The 17,070-nt window shown below is 41.5% G+C and overlaps 4 protein-coding genes across 4 annotated transcripts; 2 read left to right on the top strand and 2 right to left on the bottom strand.

The window, feature by feature from the left end:
• Window positions 1-2,691: 2,691 nt before the first annotated feature.
• On the bottom strand, window positions 2,692-5,399 carry rps25 (ribosomal protein S25). The gene is made up of 5 exons (XM_085795212.1): window positions 5,369-5,399; window positions 4,689-4,778; window positions 4,381-4,564; window positions 2,840-2,938; window positions 2,692-2,751 (listed from the first exon to the last, which is right to left on the bottom strand). The coding sequence occupies exons 1-4, from the start codon at window positions 5,369-5,371 to the stop codon at window positions 2,844-2,846; spliced, it is 372 nt and encodes a 123-aa protein (XP_085651338.1). The 5' UTR covers window positions 5,372-5,399; the 3' UTR covers window positions 2,692-2,751; window positions 2,840-2,843.
• A 244-nt stretch (window positions 5,400-5,643) lies between these two features.
• Window positions 5,644-7,135, top strand: trappc4 (trafficking protein particle complex subunit 4). Its single transcript, XM_085795211.1, has 5 exons — window positions 5,644-5,865; window positions 6,054-6,228; window positions 6,439-6,542; window positions 6,638-6,764; window positions 6,848-7,135. Exons 1-5 carry the CDS (start codon window positions 5,691-5,693, stop codon window positions 6,924-6,926), a joined length of 660 nt encoding a protein of 219 aa, XP_085651337.1. The 5' UTR covers window positions 5,644-5,690; the 3' UTR covers window positions 6,927-7,135.
• A 153-nt stretch (window positions 7,136-7,288) lies between these two features.
• On the bottom strand, window positions 7,289-12,182 carry slc37a4a (solute carrier family 37 member 4a). The gene is made up of 8 exons (XM_085795210.1): window positions 11,534-12,182; window positions 11,031-11,263; window positions 10,586-10,832; window positions 9,874-10,032; window positions 9,706-9,791; window positions 8,424-8,537; window positions 8,164-8,302; window positions 7,289-7,923 (listed from the first exon to the last, which is right to left on the bottom strand). Exons 1-8 carry the CDS (start codon window positions 11,679-11,681, stop codon window positions 7,757-7,759), a joined length of 1,293 nt encoding a protein of 430 aa, XP_085651336.1. The 5' UTR covers window positions 11,682-12,182; the 3' UTR covers window positions 7,289-7,756.
• Window positions 12,183-12,873: 691 nt separating this feature from the next.
• Window positions 12,874-17,053, top strand: cfap45 (cilia and flagella associated protein 45). Its single transcript, XM_085795209.1, has 12 exons — window positions 12,874-13,087; window positions 13,200-13,310; window positions 14,207-14,265; window positions 14,357-14,504; window positions 14,833-15,003; window positions 15,108-15,286; window positions 15,386-15,515; window positions 15,612-15,758; window positions 15,906-16,019; window positions 16,124-16,317; window positions 16,445-16,669; window positions 16,771-17,053. Exons 1-12 carry the CDS (start codon window positions 13,079-13,081, stop codon window positions 16,835-16,837), a joined length of 1,554 nt encoding a protein of 517 aa, XP_085651335.1. The 5' UTR covers window positions 12,874-13,078; the 3' UTR covers window positions 16,838-17,053.
• Window positions 17,054-17,070: the final 17 nt, after the last annotated feature.

The following is a 17,070-nucleotide window of genomic DNA, read 5'->3' as shown; positions in this document are numbered from 1 at the left end:
CGTCATGTGGAAAATGTATGAATTATCAGAACTTTATACTAACATTTATGTGCATTTCAACAAATATGAATATGCTTATGCAATATCTTTAAAATATAAACTCTCCTGACACTGTCATTTTAGAATCACATTTTAGGCTGTGCCTTGTTTGTATGCACTTTTAATTAATGAGCGTCTCATATTCATATTAGTATGTGGCAAATGTTTAATTCAGTGAGGTAATTAGTTGTAAACCCAATTTGATTTATGAATAATTAATTAAAGGGGCTTACAAAAACCACAGAAACGGTTAGTGAAATTGTGGTGGCACAAGCACAGAGGTCCTCTTCTAAAGAAAAGTCAGAGGGATGATATATTTTCAGAGGAAAATCGATATATACTTACTTACAGAAACCTTTATTCTTCAATGCTACAGAAAAAGCTTCTTCAATCATTTAAATTTTCCATTACAAGTTTAATGCAGGACATATTTAAGATGGATGCACCATTAGACATAAATACATTTATTTTAAGAGAAAATTCTTGGACAGTTTCAAGCACTGAAAAATGAAACGTTTTTATAAAAAAGACAACTTCCCCTGATCTTACAGAAAGCACTGATTACAATGCTTTTAATGAAATGTGTATCATACAGATCCACTCATAACTTCCTCCTCATCAATTAGATTTGTGTTTACCATCTATAAATAAAGGATCATCAAGCTTTCCACTGTGATTTTTAAGACAGTACTTAGTCTATAGATTGACATTTACAAGTTACTCACTGGAAAAAACAGGCAACAGAGCAGCAACTGTAGCGCAGCAACTGTAGCTAAGCAGCTGTCTTTTTAAAGGTCCATATCCATGGTATCCATGTGGTTAACTTGGCTGCTACCAATTCTTTACATAGAGCCTGGTGACCTCACAAAAAAAACCTGCATAGCTCCACCCACCTTCACCGTGTGCAGATGGCTGATTGGCTGCAATTACTACCATAATGAGTTCACAGTACCTTAAAAAAGCACTAAACTTACACTGTTATATTTGAAAAAAGTCAAACATGATTACCGTACAAAAATTAATTGGGTTTGACATTAAGATGCGAGACAGATGAAGCTAAGACCACTGACAGGTTAAGTCCTTGCTTCATATGCCATAGATAGCTGCATGCATGAGAGGAAAACATCAGAAAATGGGCAGATGTATAAACAATTGAGTTAAGTGACAGATATTATGAAAACTGCAACAAATATTTCAGTGTGCGACAGTTGGTCTGTTATAGAGGCACCGGTGCGGCAGGTCACCTCCATTTGAAAGACACAGGCAGTAAATGTCTTTGTCTACTCACAGGCTGACGGTGGAGGGGCTGATGATGGGTGGCGCATCTGTCAGGGAGGAGCGTCCTGCAGTTTGTTTTCCACTTTCTGCTTGAGGTATCGCCATGCAGTGACAAAGGGACGTCTAACAGCATCCATCACAAAGCTGCTGTGTCTTTTATGCCCTGAGCAAACATCTGACAGTGGAGATAGCTTCTTTGTGTCATACTATTTCTTATCAATATCTCATAACCTTTCAATGCCTGTGGCTTCTCACAGACAAATGGATAGTGATAGTATAAATGATGCATCTCTGGCACCGAGTTAGAAATGGTCCATCTCAGCCTGAGAACAAGATCAGTTGAGTCAGGACGTCTCTTTGGATTTATTGGTTGACAACACTAGGCACACACTGTAGGTGAAGAGCTGAGCACTTCTGTTACCAAAAGACGTTGATAGTAATTCAATGCAAAAACACTAATGAGGTGTGAATGCATCCAGCAGCAGAGGCTCCTGAGTCAGAACAACACTCATTCCAGTTGTCCTATTTTGAACAGGATAATGTCTAAACAGCTTTGAGAGTCTGTTTGCTGCATGAGTAAGATTGTCTTCTTGAACCCCCATAATGTCAAAGAGAGTGCATTTTCAAAGTACCGAGAGCAATCAGGCTTAAAACTTTATTTTGTGCCTACAATAAAGGAAATAAGTCCCATAGATACCAACAAAAACACGAGCCACTGTTTTCTTAAAAGGTACAATATAAAACAAACAACTGCCTTGTGGCTTTTATAAAATAATGTAACATTATTTAAGTAGGAGGTCATATTAGGACAGAAGCTGCTTTGTTATTAATGTAGCCTCCTGCCTGTTTTGCAACTCTTTTCAGTATCATAGTTCTTCAAAATATTTTTGTATAAATAATATTTTTCACCCAATACGTTTTCTTATTAGTTAACTCATTATCAGATTCCAGGCTACAGTGAGGTCACTTGGTCTAAAGCAAAAATGAACATCTTTTTCCATTCACAGCTTTTCAGGTGCGAGGAAACAGGAATATGAATGGTAAATATGGAGAAAACATGCATCTCTTTACACAGATCAGCTGTTATGAATAAGACAGTAGGAGCTGCTTAATAACTCTGCAGTCTGGTTAGCTCATGCTTTATCATGCTCATCTGCCTAGTAAAGCATTTGACATTTTAATTTTACACTCCACCATTTCTTGACTCTGATCTTTATACTTTGCAATATAGGCCCATAAGTATTGTGCCATTTTACTGAATGAAACCTCAATAAATAGTATAATTGCCTATGAATCCTATTATATATATTTACAGTAATTACCAAACAATGTAAAAGGCACATGAACAGTGAAAAAACAATTACACAGCTGAGATTTTGTCTTTACGTTTTTTTTATTCACCTTTCATTACAAACAGGAAACATACAGGAGAACCTGTAAGAAAAGAGAAAAGAAAGGTTAGTGAATCCATCTAAAAAAAGACAACAAAACACATGTATACATTCAGTTTCTGCTGTTTTACCTGATTATGCTTTCTCCGCTGCTGCCTCCTCATCTCCACCCTTGGTGTTACGTGTGTAAATCAGCTGTGCTCTGTGTTTGGACACCAGTTTGATCATGCCTGGAAGACAAAACAGCACCATGTCCCCCGTCAGCATATTCTCAGCCACTGTCACATTAATCCTGTCACGTCATCACTTATTTTAGTCAGCCTGCACTACGACAGAAACATTGTTAGTTAAATGCAAATTCTCTATGTTACTGCAATAGGCTAAAGTACAAGTACAAAACAAGAGGCAATAGTTGTTTTGGCTGTGCAGTAAAGAGTAGGCATTACATTTTAATCTCTATGAACAACGCTGACAGCAAAATTAATTTAGGCATCAGTTGTTTTACGGAGAACGTTCCATGTCATTACAGTTAACCATCTACAAACGACGCTACCTCACACCAGAGATAAATCACTGGCTCATTTATCAGAACCACTGTCTGTAGAAACCTATTTTACGCTAGACACAGATTAATGCAGTTAAGCATGTGCAGCGCATTAACAAAACAAGCTACGGAGGTGTGTAGTGTGCAATGAGACTGTTGTCACCGAGCTCATTTCTCAAAAAAGAAAATCTAACACAGCAACTGTTCTTTTGTTTCAAGTTACAAGTATATTTTAACTGCTGACATCTGGTGAGACACTTTAAAGTGCATCATTAAGTTGGTTTAATGTCACTGTTGCCTCCTTGTTTTCTTTGAATATTTCAAAATGAAGAATTTAAATGATATGAAAAGAAACAACAATGTGGCAGCTATTACTTGTGATGTTAACAGTTGTCTCACTGCACTCTGTCATTTTACAACAACAGATAAAACTGCTACCGAGAAAAACAAAAGATATGTAATGTGTAAGCATTTGAATGTATGGGCATAGTGAAGGGAGTGATACGACAGATGGCACAACGTGTTATTGGGCGTTTTGACAAGTTGCGTTAAGAACCATCTCCACCCCAAATGCTAAGGACGTCTATTCTAGTGAATGAGAATTATTCGAAGGTCGAAGAAAACATTCAGCCCAGGTCTCATTTAAAAAGTCCAATTGACATTCCCACAAGGCCACTTACTTGGGGCTATAAATCATACATTATAAACATGCAAACATCTTATTTTCTGCTCCTTTGACTGAATTCCCTCTATACACCAACATACATTTCCAGGACATAATTGTCAAAACAGATAACCAGTCTGTTGGAACTCCTTGGAGACAAATCATCCTGAAAATTTGTTATCAGGGACTAACCTACTCTGCAGTGAAGTTACTTATCACCTGTAAGTTATTTGTATTTACAAACTTATCTACACAATATGCACTATTTTTTAAGATGTGACAATAAATTATCAAAGTTTTTCCTACAAAACAAGAGTATATAAGTTTGACCTCTCAGACATCACCATTGTAAGACTTTTTGCTACTACTAAACCTCACACATCTGAGGTATGGATGCAGGCCGCCCTTCTTTGTTCAATCCTACATGCAGAGTTTGATTTGTGATGTGAACAGGTGAGGTTCACCTTTGGCAAGCAGTTCCTGGAGGGCGTTCCTGGCCAGAGAGCCACGGATCTTCAGCCTCTCAGAGACGACAGCAGGGGTGATGAGTTTGTAGTTGGGAACTTCTTTGTACAGCTTGTCGTAGGTAGCCTTATCGAAGAGGACCAGGTTGTTGAGCTTGTCCCTCACCTTTCCCTTGGACCACTTCTGCTCAGAGCAAAAATAATAATGGTCACGTTTTTTATATACACAAGAGTGTGGGGGTTAAGACAATTATTCAGGATCCACATCCAATATAAACTCAACCTTGTCTAATTTAACAACTGCATACCTTCTTCTTGGCTTTGCCTCCAGACTTGTTGACTGGGTCCTTGTCCTTTTTGGACTTTCCAGTGTCCTTCTTCTTGTCTTGCTTGGGAGGCTGAAATCAAAAGACAACACGTTATAACTCTTCGCCTCTGGAGCTACACGTGGGCCCTGACAACACGTTTTAGTCTTAGTATGAGCATCGATGTGATGTACTGCGGCGCTTCTAGGGCAATGATGTCAAAATGTGCCCCGCTAGCGGACACAACCAGCCGCCTGGTGTTAGCTCGGCTGGCCGGCAGATGATGGCCTGGTCTGTGTCTCCGTGGTGCGTCCCTTTCCTCGCCATTAGCTTTGCTGAATAATACGGTCGGGATATGCCTATTGTTCTACAGTGGTGGCGTAGGATGTGCAACTATATACATAGCGTTTATACAGATTTATGGGCAACTTGACTCGGCCCCGTTTCAGTTCACCGCAGCATGAAAGCATGGTGGAATTAGCACGCTAGCTAGCTAACTAACTAGCCAGCCGCTAAATGAGTAAAATCTTGCTGTTATCTACGATATTCGCACTCATTTAACACAGCGTAGAGAAACATGGTGCTTTCGTGCTTTGTCTCGAAGACCTGGAACTCGAAGCGAGTTTCAGAAACACAAGAAATGTCTATTTTATTTCAACAAAACGTCTAATAACTGTCCTCACCATGTTTCCTCGTCAAGATGTCGGAGCGAAAGGAAGTTCACCCGTGCAAGAGCCCCTTAGACAACCCGTATATGCGGAAATGGAAAGAGGAATTATGGGAAATTGAGTTCTCTCGTGTTTTCTCGCTCTTTTTCTTTAATTTGACTATAAATGTTGAGTCTTCTCACCAGACCACCAGACAAAAGCTGTACTTGCACATAAACAACTAAAAAGTCAAACTCAGGCATTTTCATAAAAAAGTTTCTTCATTCTTTAGAAGCTGCTGAGGTCACATGACACCGTTGTTGTCAGCTGGTCGAGTGAGACAGACGACGTTGCCAAGATGGTGATCTTCAGTGTGTATGTGGTGAACAAGGCTGGGGGTTTAATTTACCAATATGACAACTACGTCCCGAGAGCGGAGGCCGAGAAAACATTTAGCTATCCTTTAGACCTGGTGCTCAAACATCACGATGAAAAAGTCATCGTGTCGTTCGGACAACGAGACGGAATCAAAGGTAACGCCTCAAACAGACCCTGCTACTTCAACCTGCTAGCTACTGTGTGCAAAAGACTATTATACACGCAGCACATTTGGTTTAAAATTAAAAGCAGCAATAGACCTGTTTTCTGTGTTTAAGTATGTATGGTATATTTGTCTTGATGTGCTGTGTCTGATATAATAAGTCATGTTGTCGTTCTGCAGTGGGCCATGCAGTGCTGTCAATCAATGGAGTTGATGTAATGGGGAAAAGCACAGGAGACGGGAAAGACATACTTGAATATCTGAAAGATCCTGCAAACTATCCGGTGTCTATTCGATTTGGACGAGCAAGACTGAGCTCCAATGAAAAACTGATGCTGGCGTCCATGTTCCACTCGTAAGTTATGATATCTAAAGTGTTTTATATTTCATACACACTAGAGCTGTAGGGTGGTGTGGTGGGGCCAGATTCAAGTCCCACTGTTCTCTGACACTAAATACAGCACTGATGATCTCATGGGAACTTCTTTTGTTAAAAAAAAAGTGAACAAGAATTGAAGGTCTAATAATGAGTTTGACTTCCTTGTTCTCTCTGTTTTTTTCCTAGGTTGTTTGCTATAGGTTCACAGCTGTCTCCTGAAGTTGGCAGTTCAGGGATTGAGATGCTAGAAACAGATGTCTTCAAACTCCACTGCTTCCAGACTCTCACAGGTGAGTAGGGGTAAAACAGAAACTGAAAGGTTTGACAGTGTGTATCACTGATGTTTTTAACTGACACATTTTTTTTTCACTGTTTGTTCTGTCAGGGATAAAGTTCATCGTGCTGGCCGACCCTCGACAGTCAGGCATCGACGCGCTGTTGAGGAAGATTTATGAAATCTATTCAGATTTTGCCCTAAAGAACCCGTTCTATTCTCTGGAAATGCCAATCAGGTAGCAAGCACGTTACATTTCAGTTCACTTAATCAAGTATCCAGTTGCTTGTGTCTTCTGATGTCACTGTGTGTGATTTTCAGGTGTGAACTCTTCGATCAGAATCTGAAGAGTGCGCTGGAGGTCGCAGAGAAAGCTGGAAACTTTGGAGCTGGATCTTGAACCAGCGTGAACTGAAGAGACAACGTGAACCTGCCTTGAACGGTCTTTTACTGATCACTGTGGATTTACGGAACTTAAACGACTAAGGACGTTGATGAGGGAAAATACAATGGATTTTCTTTGCTTCTTTGGACCGGGATTTGACACAGTGTAAATACATAATGCTCTGTAAATACTTAGAGATTAAACTCATGTGTGTTACTATTTCATATTTTGTTGTTTTTGGTTGCATGTAAATTTGATTATTCTGTGATCAAACTGTAATCTGCTAATCATTGACTAAGAAAATGATTATAAAAAACTTAACCCATGATTTCATTCAAGCCTTTGACTGTTCTCATAAAGAAGACCACACATTGTCCTTTCCTTAGAATGGATCATCATTGTATTTCAATCTATTATTCAATAATACATTATTAAATACACAAATATAGCATAATATACCAGTCTTCAAACCAGATTCCAAATTTGTCCTTTTGTCTCTGTAATGTTTCGGTGGTCACATGAGGAAAAAAAAACTTTCAAGATTTGTTTTTCTCACATTACACTGTATGACAGACATAATGTTTGGTCATTTATATTCCCTTGTTGAGTTATTCATGCAGTTTTTAGAAGCCACACATTGATTAGCACCTTACCAACCAGGTGTTTGAAGCAAAAGATGCTCAGATACCATGAGCTTGGTTTACACCTGTGCTGTATAATTGACTGCAAAAATACTGTGGTATGGATATATATATATATATAAAAACTAGTATGAAAAATATGACAATACAGCAATGGCAGAATATATTCAGTTGTGCTCTGGATGCAGAAGTGTCATAATGTTTTTAATCTGCCTTCTTGGACACGTGACCCATCTTGGTTCGGATGTTACGCAGCAGGAAGAATCCAACTGCGGTGATGCCACAGACGACCTCTGCTACCCAGAAGGCGGTGGCCCAGCCGTGGTGCTTGGCGATTGTGCTGAATGGAAGTCCAGACAGGAAACCACCAACTGAGGAGAACACAAATGGATATGTTCACTCCAAGATGAAAGAAAAAGTGTAATGCATACAAATCACTTTCTGAGTTAAGGATGAACCTGTGTCCTGTGAAGGAGCGCATTCGAGGTGAGTATCTTTGGTATAAACTAAACTGGAGTGAAAATATCAGCAGGAAGCTATTAACTTGTAATAAATGTAAAGACATTTGCATATTCCATGTACGTAACTGCCTTTAAAACCAATCTACTTACTGTTTGCCATCAGGGCAACAATGGCATGTGATGTCCCACAGTAGTTGGATGGGGCACTCTCATTGGCTATAACTCCAAACAACGCTATTGGTCCATAAGAGGAGAAACCAAAGACAGCACCCAAGCTGAGTATCCACACCTGAATGAATGGATGAGATTAAAAAAAAAAAAAACTGAAGATGAAACAGTCTGATGTGCAGTGTGCTGCATCAAATCATGTCTCTGTAATTCAGTTTTGTTCAGGGTTCAGAGTTCGATACCTTTGAGCTGTCAGGAGTGACTGTGACTCTGAACAGTAACATGGACACAAACATTCCTGCCATCATGCAGATCAGGACGAAGTGGCGGGGATTTCCATAAATTCCCATGCCTTGCTGTACAAAAGAAAGAAATATATAAATATATTGTTTTTGCTGGCACCCTGAAAAATCTACAGTTAAATGTGTTTTAACATGTCTGTGAATGTTTTTCTACACTTCTTTTATTGTTGCAAAATTCCTTTCAGTCATGAAATGGAGGTGAAAAGGTGTAGACAGGTTAGAGAGTATTTTGTTAGGCTGTTGAAACTCATGAGACCTGGAATATGCAGTTCAATATTAGTGAGGCTAAACCATTTTTACCCTTTGTGACTGGGTGACCTGAACATGTCATCCTTTTCCCTCTGTGCTAATCATAAACAAATATAAGAAAAACTGTTGCTTGACTTGTATCTTCAAAGAAGTTCATATAAAAAGGGGAACCAAGGCCACCCAGGACTAATGAGTGTGTTAATTGTACTTCCTTCTGGGAGAGATGGAGTAATTAGTAAAAGCCTTACAAAGTGTGCTGTAATCTGTAGTGCATGAATGCTACAGGCAGTTATAGCAAATTTGCATAAAGAAAATGTGTGGTTAAAAGCACCAAGGAAAAAAATCTCTGCTTGAAAAAGGTCCTGAGGACCAAAACGTTGTTTCTTTTATAATGAAGTTTTTTGCAAGTGATTGGACAGTGTGCGGGAGACCCTTTTTTCCCTTGTTGACTCCAATCCCATGCTCCAACGCACCTGTCTTTTTAAGATTCTTTTTAGGTGTGCATCGGCCTCTATACCTTGTCTGGTTAAAAGCACCAATCATTAAAGGAGAATTCTGGTCATTTTATAAATAACGCTCTACAGCTGTAAGTCCCCGAGTGTTACCATAGGAAAAGACCAGAGAAAAATATGTGCAGCCCGGACCTAGCTCTCCTCCTGCTAGCTGCGCAACAGTGCAGTTAAACAGCAAAGTAATGGGGGCAGAACTTTAAAACCGTGACTTTGGCCTCTATTATGCTCAAAATATCACCTCACACGCTTTGCAACATCCACCAGTGCCTTACCACACAACACTGTAGCAGTAGCAGTGCTACATGTGTGTTTTTGTCACGTAGCTCTGTTCATGCTGGCTTCCTTGGAAGACCTTACTAATTCTTCTTTAAGTTGCAAAAGACAAAAGCTATTGAATATTCAAATAAAATGAAAAAACTACATGAAAGCTGAGGAGGAATGTTTACTATGTACAAACTCACTCTGGCCACGGCCTTGTCGGAGAAGTAACCTGCTGCAAGGCTGCCCAACAGGCCTCCAACCTCCAGGGCACTCATGTATGAGCTACCTGTGAAGAAGAACATGTTGACTGAAATAACAAACCACTCCTCATTAGAATTGGGAAGTGTATGCTCTATCCTCTCTCATACCCATGAGTGTAGACTGGCCCTTGTCCTGAATGAGAAACAGCTGGCCCCAGTCGGTGCAGGCCGTCTTCACCCCAAACACCACCAGGTAGGACACAGACAGCACCCACAGGTAAGGTGACAGCAGGAACTCAGACAGAGTGCTGTCATTACTGGAGGCTCCTGAACAGGAAACAGGAAAAAAAACAGCTATTATCACTGCCACTTTTTCTGTATGTATTTCAAATATTAGCATCAACATGACTTTATGGGTGTGATATAATGTTGCAGTGGCTGAGGTTAGAGGTTGGAGGGATCAGATTTTAGCAACATGTAACATCTCTTCGCTGCTATTCTCTCTCTCTTTGCTGGTGCACAGCTCACACAGGTGGCATGTGAGGGGCACACTGGGTGCATAGTCCACCAAGTCACTGACCTTTAGTCACAACACAAAAGGCACATGCTGTACAAACACACACACACACACACACACACACACACACACACACACACACACACACACACACACACACACACACACACACACACACACACACACACACACACACACACACACACACACACACACACACACACACATCTGGACAATGCAGAGTTGTGTGTTATAAAGCAAGCATAGTGTGCCTGATTCACCCAGTCACTGTATGAGGAGTAGTGGCAAACTCCTGTCCCTGAAGAATTATAATTAATCACTTGGTAAAAGTCACAGTCTCACCTCCTTTGCTCTTCTTGGCCGCTGCTGCCTCTATATTGGGCAGCCCCACATCCTTTGGCTCATTCTTGATGACCAGCAGACAGACAAAGGAGAGCGCCACACAAATCAATCCAGACACCGACAGTATCGTCCTCCAGCTGTAAGTCTCAGACAGCACTGTGGCAATAATTGGGCCCAAGCTGCCAGCCAGATTCATGCTGCAGGAGAGAATTGCCCACCATGTCCCGAACTGAGAAGGCTCAAACCACTGACAGCAGACAAGGGGGAAATAATGACATGATGTAGTTAGAGCAGTGACAGGTCATTCACTTCTCCTTTGGTGTACAGGAGGGAGAAAATAACTGAACCAAATGCAGTGCTTCCTACAGGATTAGTTTCTATTTGTGGCGGTCAAAGTTAGATATCAGTACATTGCAGAGTGATACACTGGCATGTGGTTGGGTACCTTGCGCAGCACTCTGCCACAGGGCGGCCAGCCGAGGCCCTGGCCCAGGCCGTTGAGAAACCACAGGGCAGAGAAAACAGCCACAGTGGAGGACCAGGAGAAGACCACATTGATGCCTCCCACCATGAAGAGGCCAATGGAGAAGAGCCAACGGGCACTGATCTGGTCCGAAAGCACGCCACTGATGAACTTACTGATAGCGTAGGCCAAAGACTGACTGCTGGTGATCATTCCTGAAACAGAGGAGATGCAAAATGCTCGACAGGCTCATACCAGTCATCTAGAGTCTACATAGAGAAAGTAGAATATATACGAGCATGTGTAGAGGTTTGTCCGTGGCCATGCTTATGACATTGATGTTATGGGGGTAAAAAACATCTATCATTTGGATTTAAATTGTCAAATTAAAAACAAAATGCAATTCAAATGACTTTCAGAGGGGTTTGATTAAAAATGCTACTTCAGCACAGCAAGAATTAAGCATAAAACAAAGTGTCTCATACCCAAGTCATCCTTATCCAGCTCAATTTCTTGCATTAGTGAAGGCATCACAAAGGAGAAAGTCTTTCTGTTAAAGTAGTACAGCGTGTAGCCTACAAACATGGCCAGAAATATAGTTCCTCTGTAGTATCCGTAATTCGCCGAAGCCATGATTGCAGGTTGCGGATAGTCCTACGAAAAAACTGAGAAAAATTACAAGTCGGTCCGTTTGACAGATTCCTGCTGCTTGTGACAGTGAACTTTGCCTCAGGATCCACTGTGCAGAAGCAGCTGCCTCCAAGTGGAGAGGTGTCTGCAATCAGCAGGGCAAGGTTAATGGTCAACTTCTGTGCCCCAAAGCTGCAGAAATCTGATAAAGTGCTGCAGGCTGACCAGCAAAGGCCCAGGGAGAGGACTTCAATCAGTTTGTGACATCAACACTGTACAGGATCTGTTGTTTCCTTTCGGCGCCGATTACATTACTTCTACTTGATCAGTGACCCCGGTGCTGTTTTCCTGTGCTGCTGTTTGTCCATGTGAGGATCTGATTGAAGGAGTGTTCAGACTAATGGGGTTAATGATTCACCAGGGAGTCCAATAGTCAGTGCAGACAAGGGGGGAGGCTCCTCTGCAAGTGAGAGGGGTGTATAAACTTTGTGATGATCCTCAGCAACACCTGACAAACAGAAAGTGGAATGAACAAAGGAAACAATAAAAAAAAAACATTAATCTTAGTAAAGTTCAAGTTAAGTTCGAGTTAAGTACTGTGATTCACAGTAGATAGATAGTTCAGTGAATAAACTGTGGACTGCATCGTTGTATTGCTCATAAACAGTGGTCATTAGCGTGACAGAAGCAGCTACCTCATGTCCTCCCTGTGAGTGAGGGTTGATCATCTTCCTGGTCTCTGTTGTTGGACTTTTTCGCACAATAACTTTGCCTCATGTTTTCACTATGGAGCAGAGAAGAGCAGCAATGTGAAGTTTCCGCATCACGTGGATTAACCGGCCCCGCCCACTAACAAGCACGTTTTTATTTGATTTGATTTGATTTTGTTTTGTTTTATCTTATTTAATTTAGGAGTAATGTTTCAATTATTGTTTATTTTTTTCTGTCAAGCGTTTTGCAACTTGGGTAAACTAATACCCCTGATGGTGTTAAACAGTGTTGACTTCCAGTTTTAACCTGCTGATTTTCACCTTTTTTGTTTTGTTTTGTTCTTAGTTTTATTGTTGACGTACTTCTCTTGAAATTCCACACGAAAACAAAGATAGGCCTACTCTCTAAAATTATATTTAAAAAAAAAAAAAAAGCAACGACAGGAACTCCTCCTCTTCCTCCTCACATATGTCCCCATGGCAACAGACAACAAACAATACCCAAGTCCTCAAACACAAATATAACGCTAGCTTGGAGCTACGTTCACGAGCAGCAGTTAACGGTAGATAAATACATTCATAACAAAACATCTCTATTACGTTATTAGGACACCAAACAAGTAAAGTTAGCATTTAGCCGATTTAGCTTGTGTTTGACCTCTTCACCTCCACTGACTCCAGTAACCCGAGATGGCCATGGTAAGTTTCAGGTTATAACATAAAGTGTCATACTATGTAATGCCACATTGCATGTATAGAGAGCTGCTTAGTATTGTTTTTGCTGTAGCTGATAACTGTTTTATCGCTACAGAGAATGGCATCTTCCTCTGCCACCTTGAGGGACAGGCCCTCTGCCCAAAGGTATGTCACCCGGGCCCCCACCTCTGAGGTGGAGGAGACCCTGTTTGGAAGTCGAAAACCGGTGAGTGACTGTAATATAGGCCTACTGTTTTATATGACATCTGACCTATCCTACATGATGAAATAGCAATTGTGGATGTGCTTTCTTATAGCTTTAGAATGATTTGTAAATGTGTAAGTGCAAGGGTGTGGGTGCAGGTAAGCTCCAAGTGTGTTTGTGATGTGTTTCTAATTTAAAAAAAAAAATATATAAATCTGTTTATATTATTATTTTCAAATAAACAAACATACAAACAAACAAACAAGTAGAAAACATACAAAACATTATACCCCCCACCCCAGTTGGTCTTCCCTTTTCAAACAGAATATCTCATCAACCACCGACCTTACATTTGTACATTCATATTGATGTAAGAGCACATCTGGACAGAAAAACAGAATGTGTTGTTCACTCCCACACCGCAGGAGTTGTAGCTACATTATCGAAATATGAGATAAGAGGCTGCCATGTAGTATAGAATTTCTCAGTTGACCCTCGGAGTGAAAATTTTATTTTTTCTAATTTAAGAAATGACATTAGGTCAGTCTGCCAAGATTGTTCTGCTGGGGGTTTAGGCAACTTCCAGTGTAGAAGGATACGCCTGCGGACAATCAGAGAGGTAAATGCTAAAACATTTAATGTCTGCTTACTGAATTCTGATAACTGCAAAAATAGCAATGAGCGGACAGGGAGTGATAGCTACACCTAGAACCTCTGACATGGTCTTGAAAAAGCTCTTCCAGAAGATGTTAGCTTCGAGCATGATCAGAAAGTATTGGCTAAGTCAGCTGGGACAAAGGCACATCTATTGCAAGCTTCACTACTGCCAGGAAAATCCTTTGCTAGTTTTGCTTTGCTGAAATGCATTCTATACGATATGTTTCTAATTATCTGCAAATCTGCACTTAACCTTCCAGAAGGACCAAGATGGAGAGACCATTCAAATCATCACAAAAGACCTCATTCGCAATCTCAAGTAGGCAACCACTCACATCAGTGTGTGTGTGTGTGGAGACCCCAAAATAACATTTAACAACCAATCCCCACCACCTCCTATTTTGTGTCAGGGTCCCCTGGAAAGATCCTTCAGGAGAAGCCGTCGTTCTTTCACCGGCTGAGCTTAAGCGGATCACCTCGACATCCACCCACTTCCTCACCAGGGAGAAGAGGTTTGCCTTGAAGGAGGCGTATTACAGGAAGAAAGATGAGGAAATGGTAGGAAACACCAAACTCCAGTGCAATAGTCCTTAACTTAAACAACTTAAACAAAGACAATTAGACTGTCATACTTCAAAAAATACAGTAGGGAAAATAATTATTTGATCCTCTGCTGATTTTGTAAGTTTGCTCCCCCACAAAGAAATGGACGGCCTATAGTTTTTTATGGTAAGCTTATTTTAACAGAGAGAGACAGAACATCAACAAAAAATCCAGAAATAGTATCATCATATAAAGGTTATAAATTAATTTACATTTGTGAAGTGAAATAATGGCAAAAAATCAGCAGGGGATCAAATACTTATTTTCCCCACTCCTTATCCAGAAAGCTGCAGATGAAAAGAAGCGTGAAATCTACGAGGCGGACCTGGCCCATGAAGGGAACCTCGCACTGACTGACCTGGAGCTAGAAGCCCAGGAGCGAACACAGCGTCTGGTGGAGCGGGCCAACGCCATGAAGCTGGAGCAAGAGGAAGAGATCAAAAAGCTCAACCAGGTAGACTGGTCACAGAAACTGTCAATCAGTGGGAAAACTGTTTTAATATTAAAGTGTATCTGAATATCAACGCTTTGTATGTGTGTGTTGGTGGGATCCCTCAGCTGATTCTGGGCGCTCAATGCCAAGCCACTCGAGACGCCCAGATCCAGGAGAGGAAGCAGATCCAGACAGAGCTGACGGAGGAGGAGAAGCGTCTGGACACCATGATGGAGGTGGATCGTCGCAAGGCCTTGGAGACGATGGAGCAGATTGAGGATCATCAGAAAAGGCAGAGGATCAGGTAATAAGGAATCTGAACTCTGGACTATGTGGAGAGAAAATTTAATTGGGCCCCAACAAAGAGGGTGTGTGTGTTACGTGCTCTTGTTTTATATTCCAGTGGCATGCAGCAAATTTGTGGCCAAATCAAGCAACGCCTGGAGGAAAAGCAACTGGAGGACGAGATGAAAGAGCTGGAGAAACAGCAGACACGAGAAAAGCAGGAGAAAATGAACATGGAAGACCTCAAGGTGCGGAGGCAAAGGTTTAACAGAGATATGCAACCACATACTTGATGCTCTGGCCTGGAGTCTTGTTTCTTCTCTGACGGGTTTGTCTTCCTCCAGAGCCTGGAGAAGAAGAGGGAGGAGCAGCAGCGTCTGCTGGAGGAGGTCATGCGGATCAACAACGAGATCCTGCGGGCCAAGGAGCAGAGGAAAGAGGAGGAGAAGCTGGCTGACATGAGAAACATGGAATACGTTAAGAAAAAAATGGTTAGATGCCAAACATGTAATCTCAGTATTCAGTTCAGCAAATGTCAGTTTTCATATGCATTTTGCGTTTTTGATTTATATCATCACTAGTAGTTATCCCAGCAAGTGAGTTGTTTTTTCAGGGTTCTTATTCCTTCATTTCTGCAGGAACGTGAGGCAGAGTACGAAGCGGAGCAGAGGAGAATCAAAAAGGACAAAGAGCTGGAGATCGCCAGGCTGAGGGCCCGTCAGGAAAAAGCAAAAGATTACAAGGCGGAGCAGGTCAGAAATAAAAAACACTCTCATTTGAAAAGTACATGTCCCCCAAACCAGATCCTATGTATTTGATTGTCCTCCATCTTGTCATCTGGTTTTTCATTTTAAAGGATGAACTCCGAGCTCGCAGGAACCAGGAGAGCATGGACAGAGAGTGGAGGAGAAAAGAGAAAGAGTTGGCTATAAAGAAAGCCCAAGAGGAGGCGATGTTGACGGCCGCTCGCCTGGAGCAGGTTCAGTGCAAAGAACACTTCCTGTCAATCGAGGCAGGACGAGAGAAAGCTGAGTTTGAGAGGGTGCTCAAGTAAGATTTTTTGTGTTGCAAATTCCTAATAGTATTCCCACACTAATATTTGTTTTATATTTCACATTCAGGTATCGCAGGTTATTAATATTCATTTTACCCGCTACCTCTACCTGTCTCCACACAGGGTGCAAAAGGAAGCAATAACCAAACAGATGGAGGAAGAGACGAAGCAGCGTCAGAAGGCTCTACGTCACTCCGAGGCCATCCGACGCCAGGTGAAGGAGCGCGAGCTCTTGGCCGCCGCCCGCCGCAAAGAGGTCTTCAAGGAGGCCGACAGGCTGATGGACGAAGCTCGGCAGAGACGTCAGCGCCTCGATGAGATCAAAGAGAAGAAGCTGAAGGAGCTCAAGTAAGCAGCAGCGGATTATCAGGCCTCTCTTGGGCTTGGAAATGGAAGATTTCTGTATTGTGAGCAAGCTGTGTAACCCTGTTGTGTTTGTCAATGTGCAGGGCCATAGGACTACCTGAAAAATACTGCAGCCAAGTGGAGAGGAAGGCCAGGGCCAGCTCTTCATGAGTCCTCAGCTGGAGCTAAAGGGTGCCAGGCCCTCACCTCCTCATCTCCATCAGCTTTACACACAATTTTAAGTACTAATGTAGACGTGTTATTTCCTTAGATTGTGACTGTATACATTTCAGTAGCTAATAACATGGCTCATTGTGTCTACGCTTTGTGTGGAAACAACTCACAAAATAAAAGCCTTACCTTTTGAAACATTTCACTCCCTCTCACAAACTGACTCCACGTGA

This window comes from Trachurus japonicus, chromosome 13 (genome assembly GCF_045865225.1).
Source record: "Trachurus japonicus isolate A0001 chromosome 13, Traja_1.0".
NCBI classification, from domain to species: domain Eukaryota; kingdom Metazoa; phylum Chordata; class Actinopteri; order Carangiformes; family Carangidae; genus Trachurus; species Trachurus japonicus.
This window is presented reverse-complemented; position numbering and strand designations above follow the sequence as displayed.

Bases quoted from the DNA above. Each gene is read 5' to 3' on its own strand.
- trappc4 (XM_085795211.1), top strand. From the start codon at position 5,691: ATGGTGATCTTCAGTGTGTATGTGGTGAACAAGGCTGGGGGTTTAATT. The intron at 5,866-6,053 runs GTAACGCCTCAA...GTCGTTCTGCAG, and splicing joins ACAACGAGACGGAATCAAAG to TGGGCCATGCAGTGCTGTCA. The intron at 6,765-6,847 runs GTAGCAAGCACG...TGTGATTTTCAG, and splicing joins TCTCTGGAAATGCCAATCAG to GTGTGAACTCTTCGATCAGA.
- cfap45 (XM_085795209.1), top strand. The intron at 15,004-15,107 runs GTAGACTGGTCA...GGGATCCCTCAG, and splicing joins AGATCAAAAAGCTCAACCAG to CTGATTCTGGGCGCTCAATG. The intron at 16,318-16,444 runs GTAAGATTTTTT...GTCTCCACACAG, and splicing joins GAGTTTGAGAGGGTGCTCAA to GGTGCAAAAGGAAGCAATAA.
- rps25 (XM_085795212.1), bottom strand. The intron at 4,565-4,688 runs GTATGCAGTTGT...TGCTCTGAGCAG, and splicing joins GAGGCAAAGCCAAGAAGAAG to AAGTGGTCCAAGGGAAAGGT. The intron at 2,939-4,380 runs GTGAACCTCACC...TTTGTCTTCCAG, and splicing joins CCAGGAACTGCTTGCCAAAG to GCATGATCAAACTGGTGTCC.
- slc37a4a (XM_085795210.1), bottom strand. From the start codon at position 11,681: ATGGCTTCGGCGAATTACGGATACTACAGAGGAACTATATTTCTGGCC. The intron at 9,792-9,873 runs GTATGAGAGAGG...TCTTCTTCACAG, and splicing joins GGGCCAGTCTACACTCATGG to GTAGCTCATACATGAGTGCC. The intron at 8,303-8,423 runs GTATCGAACTCT...CCATTCATTCAG, and splicing joins TCACTCCTGACAGCTCAAAG to GTGTGGATACTCAGCTTGGG.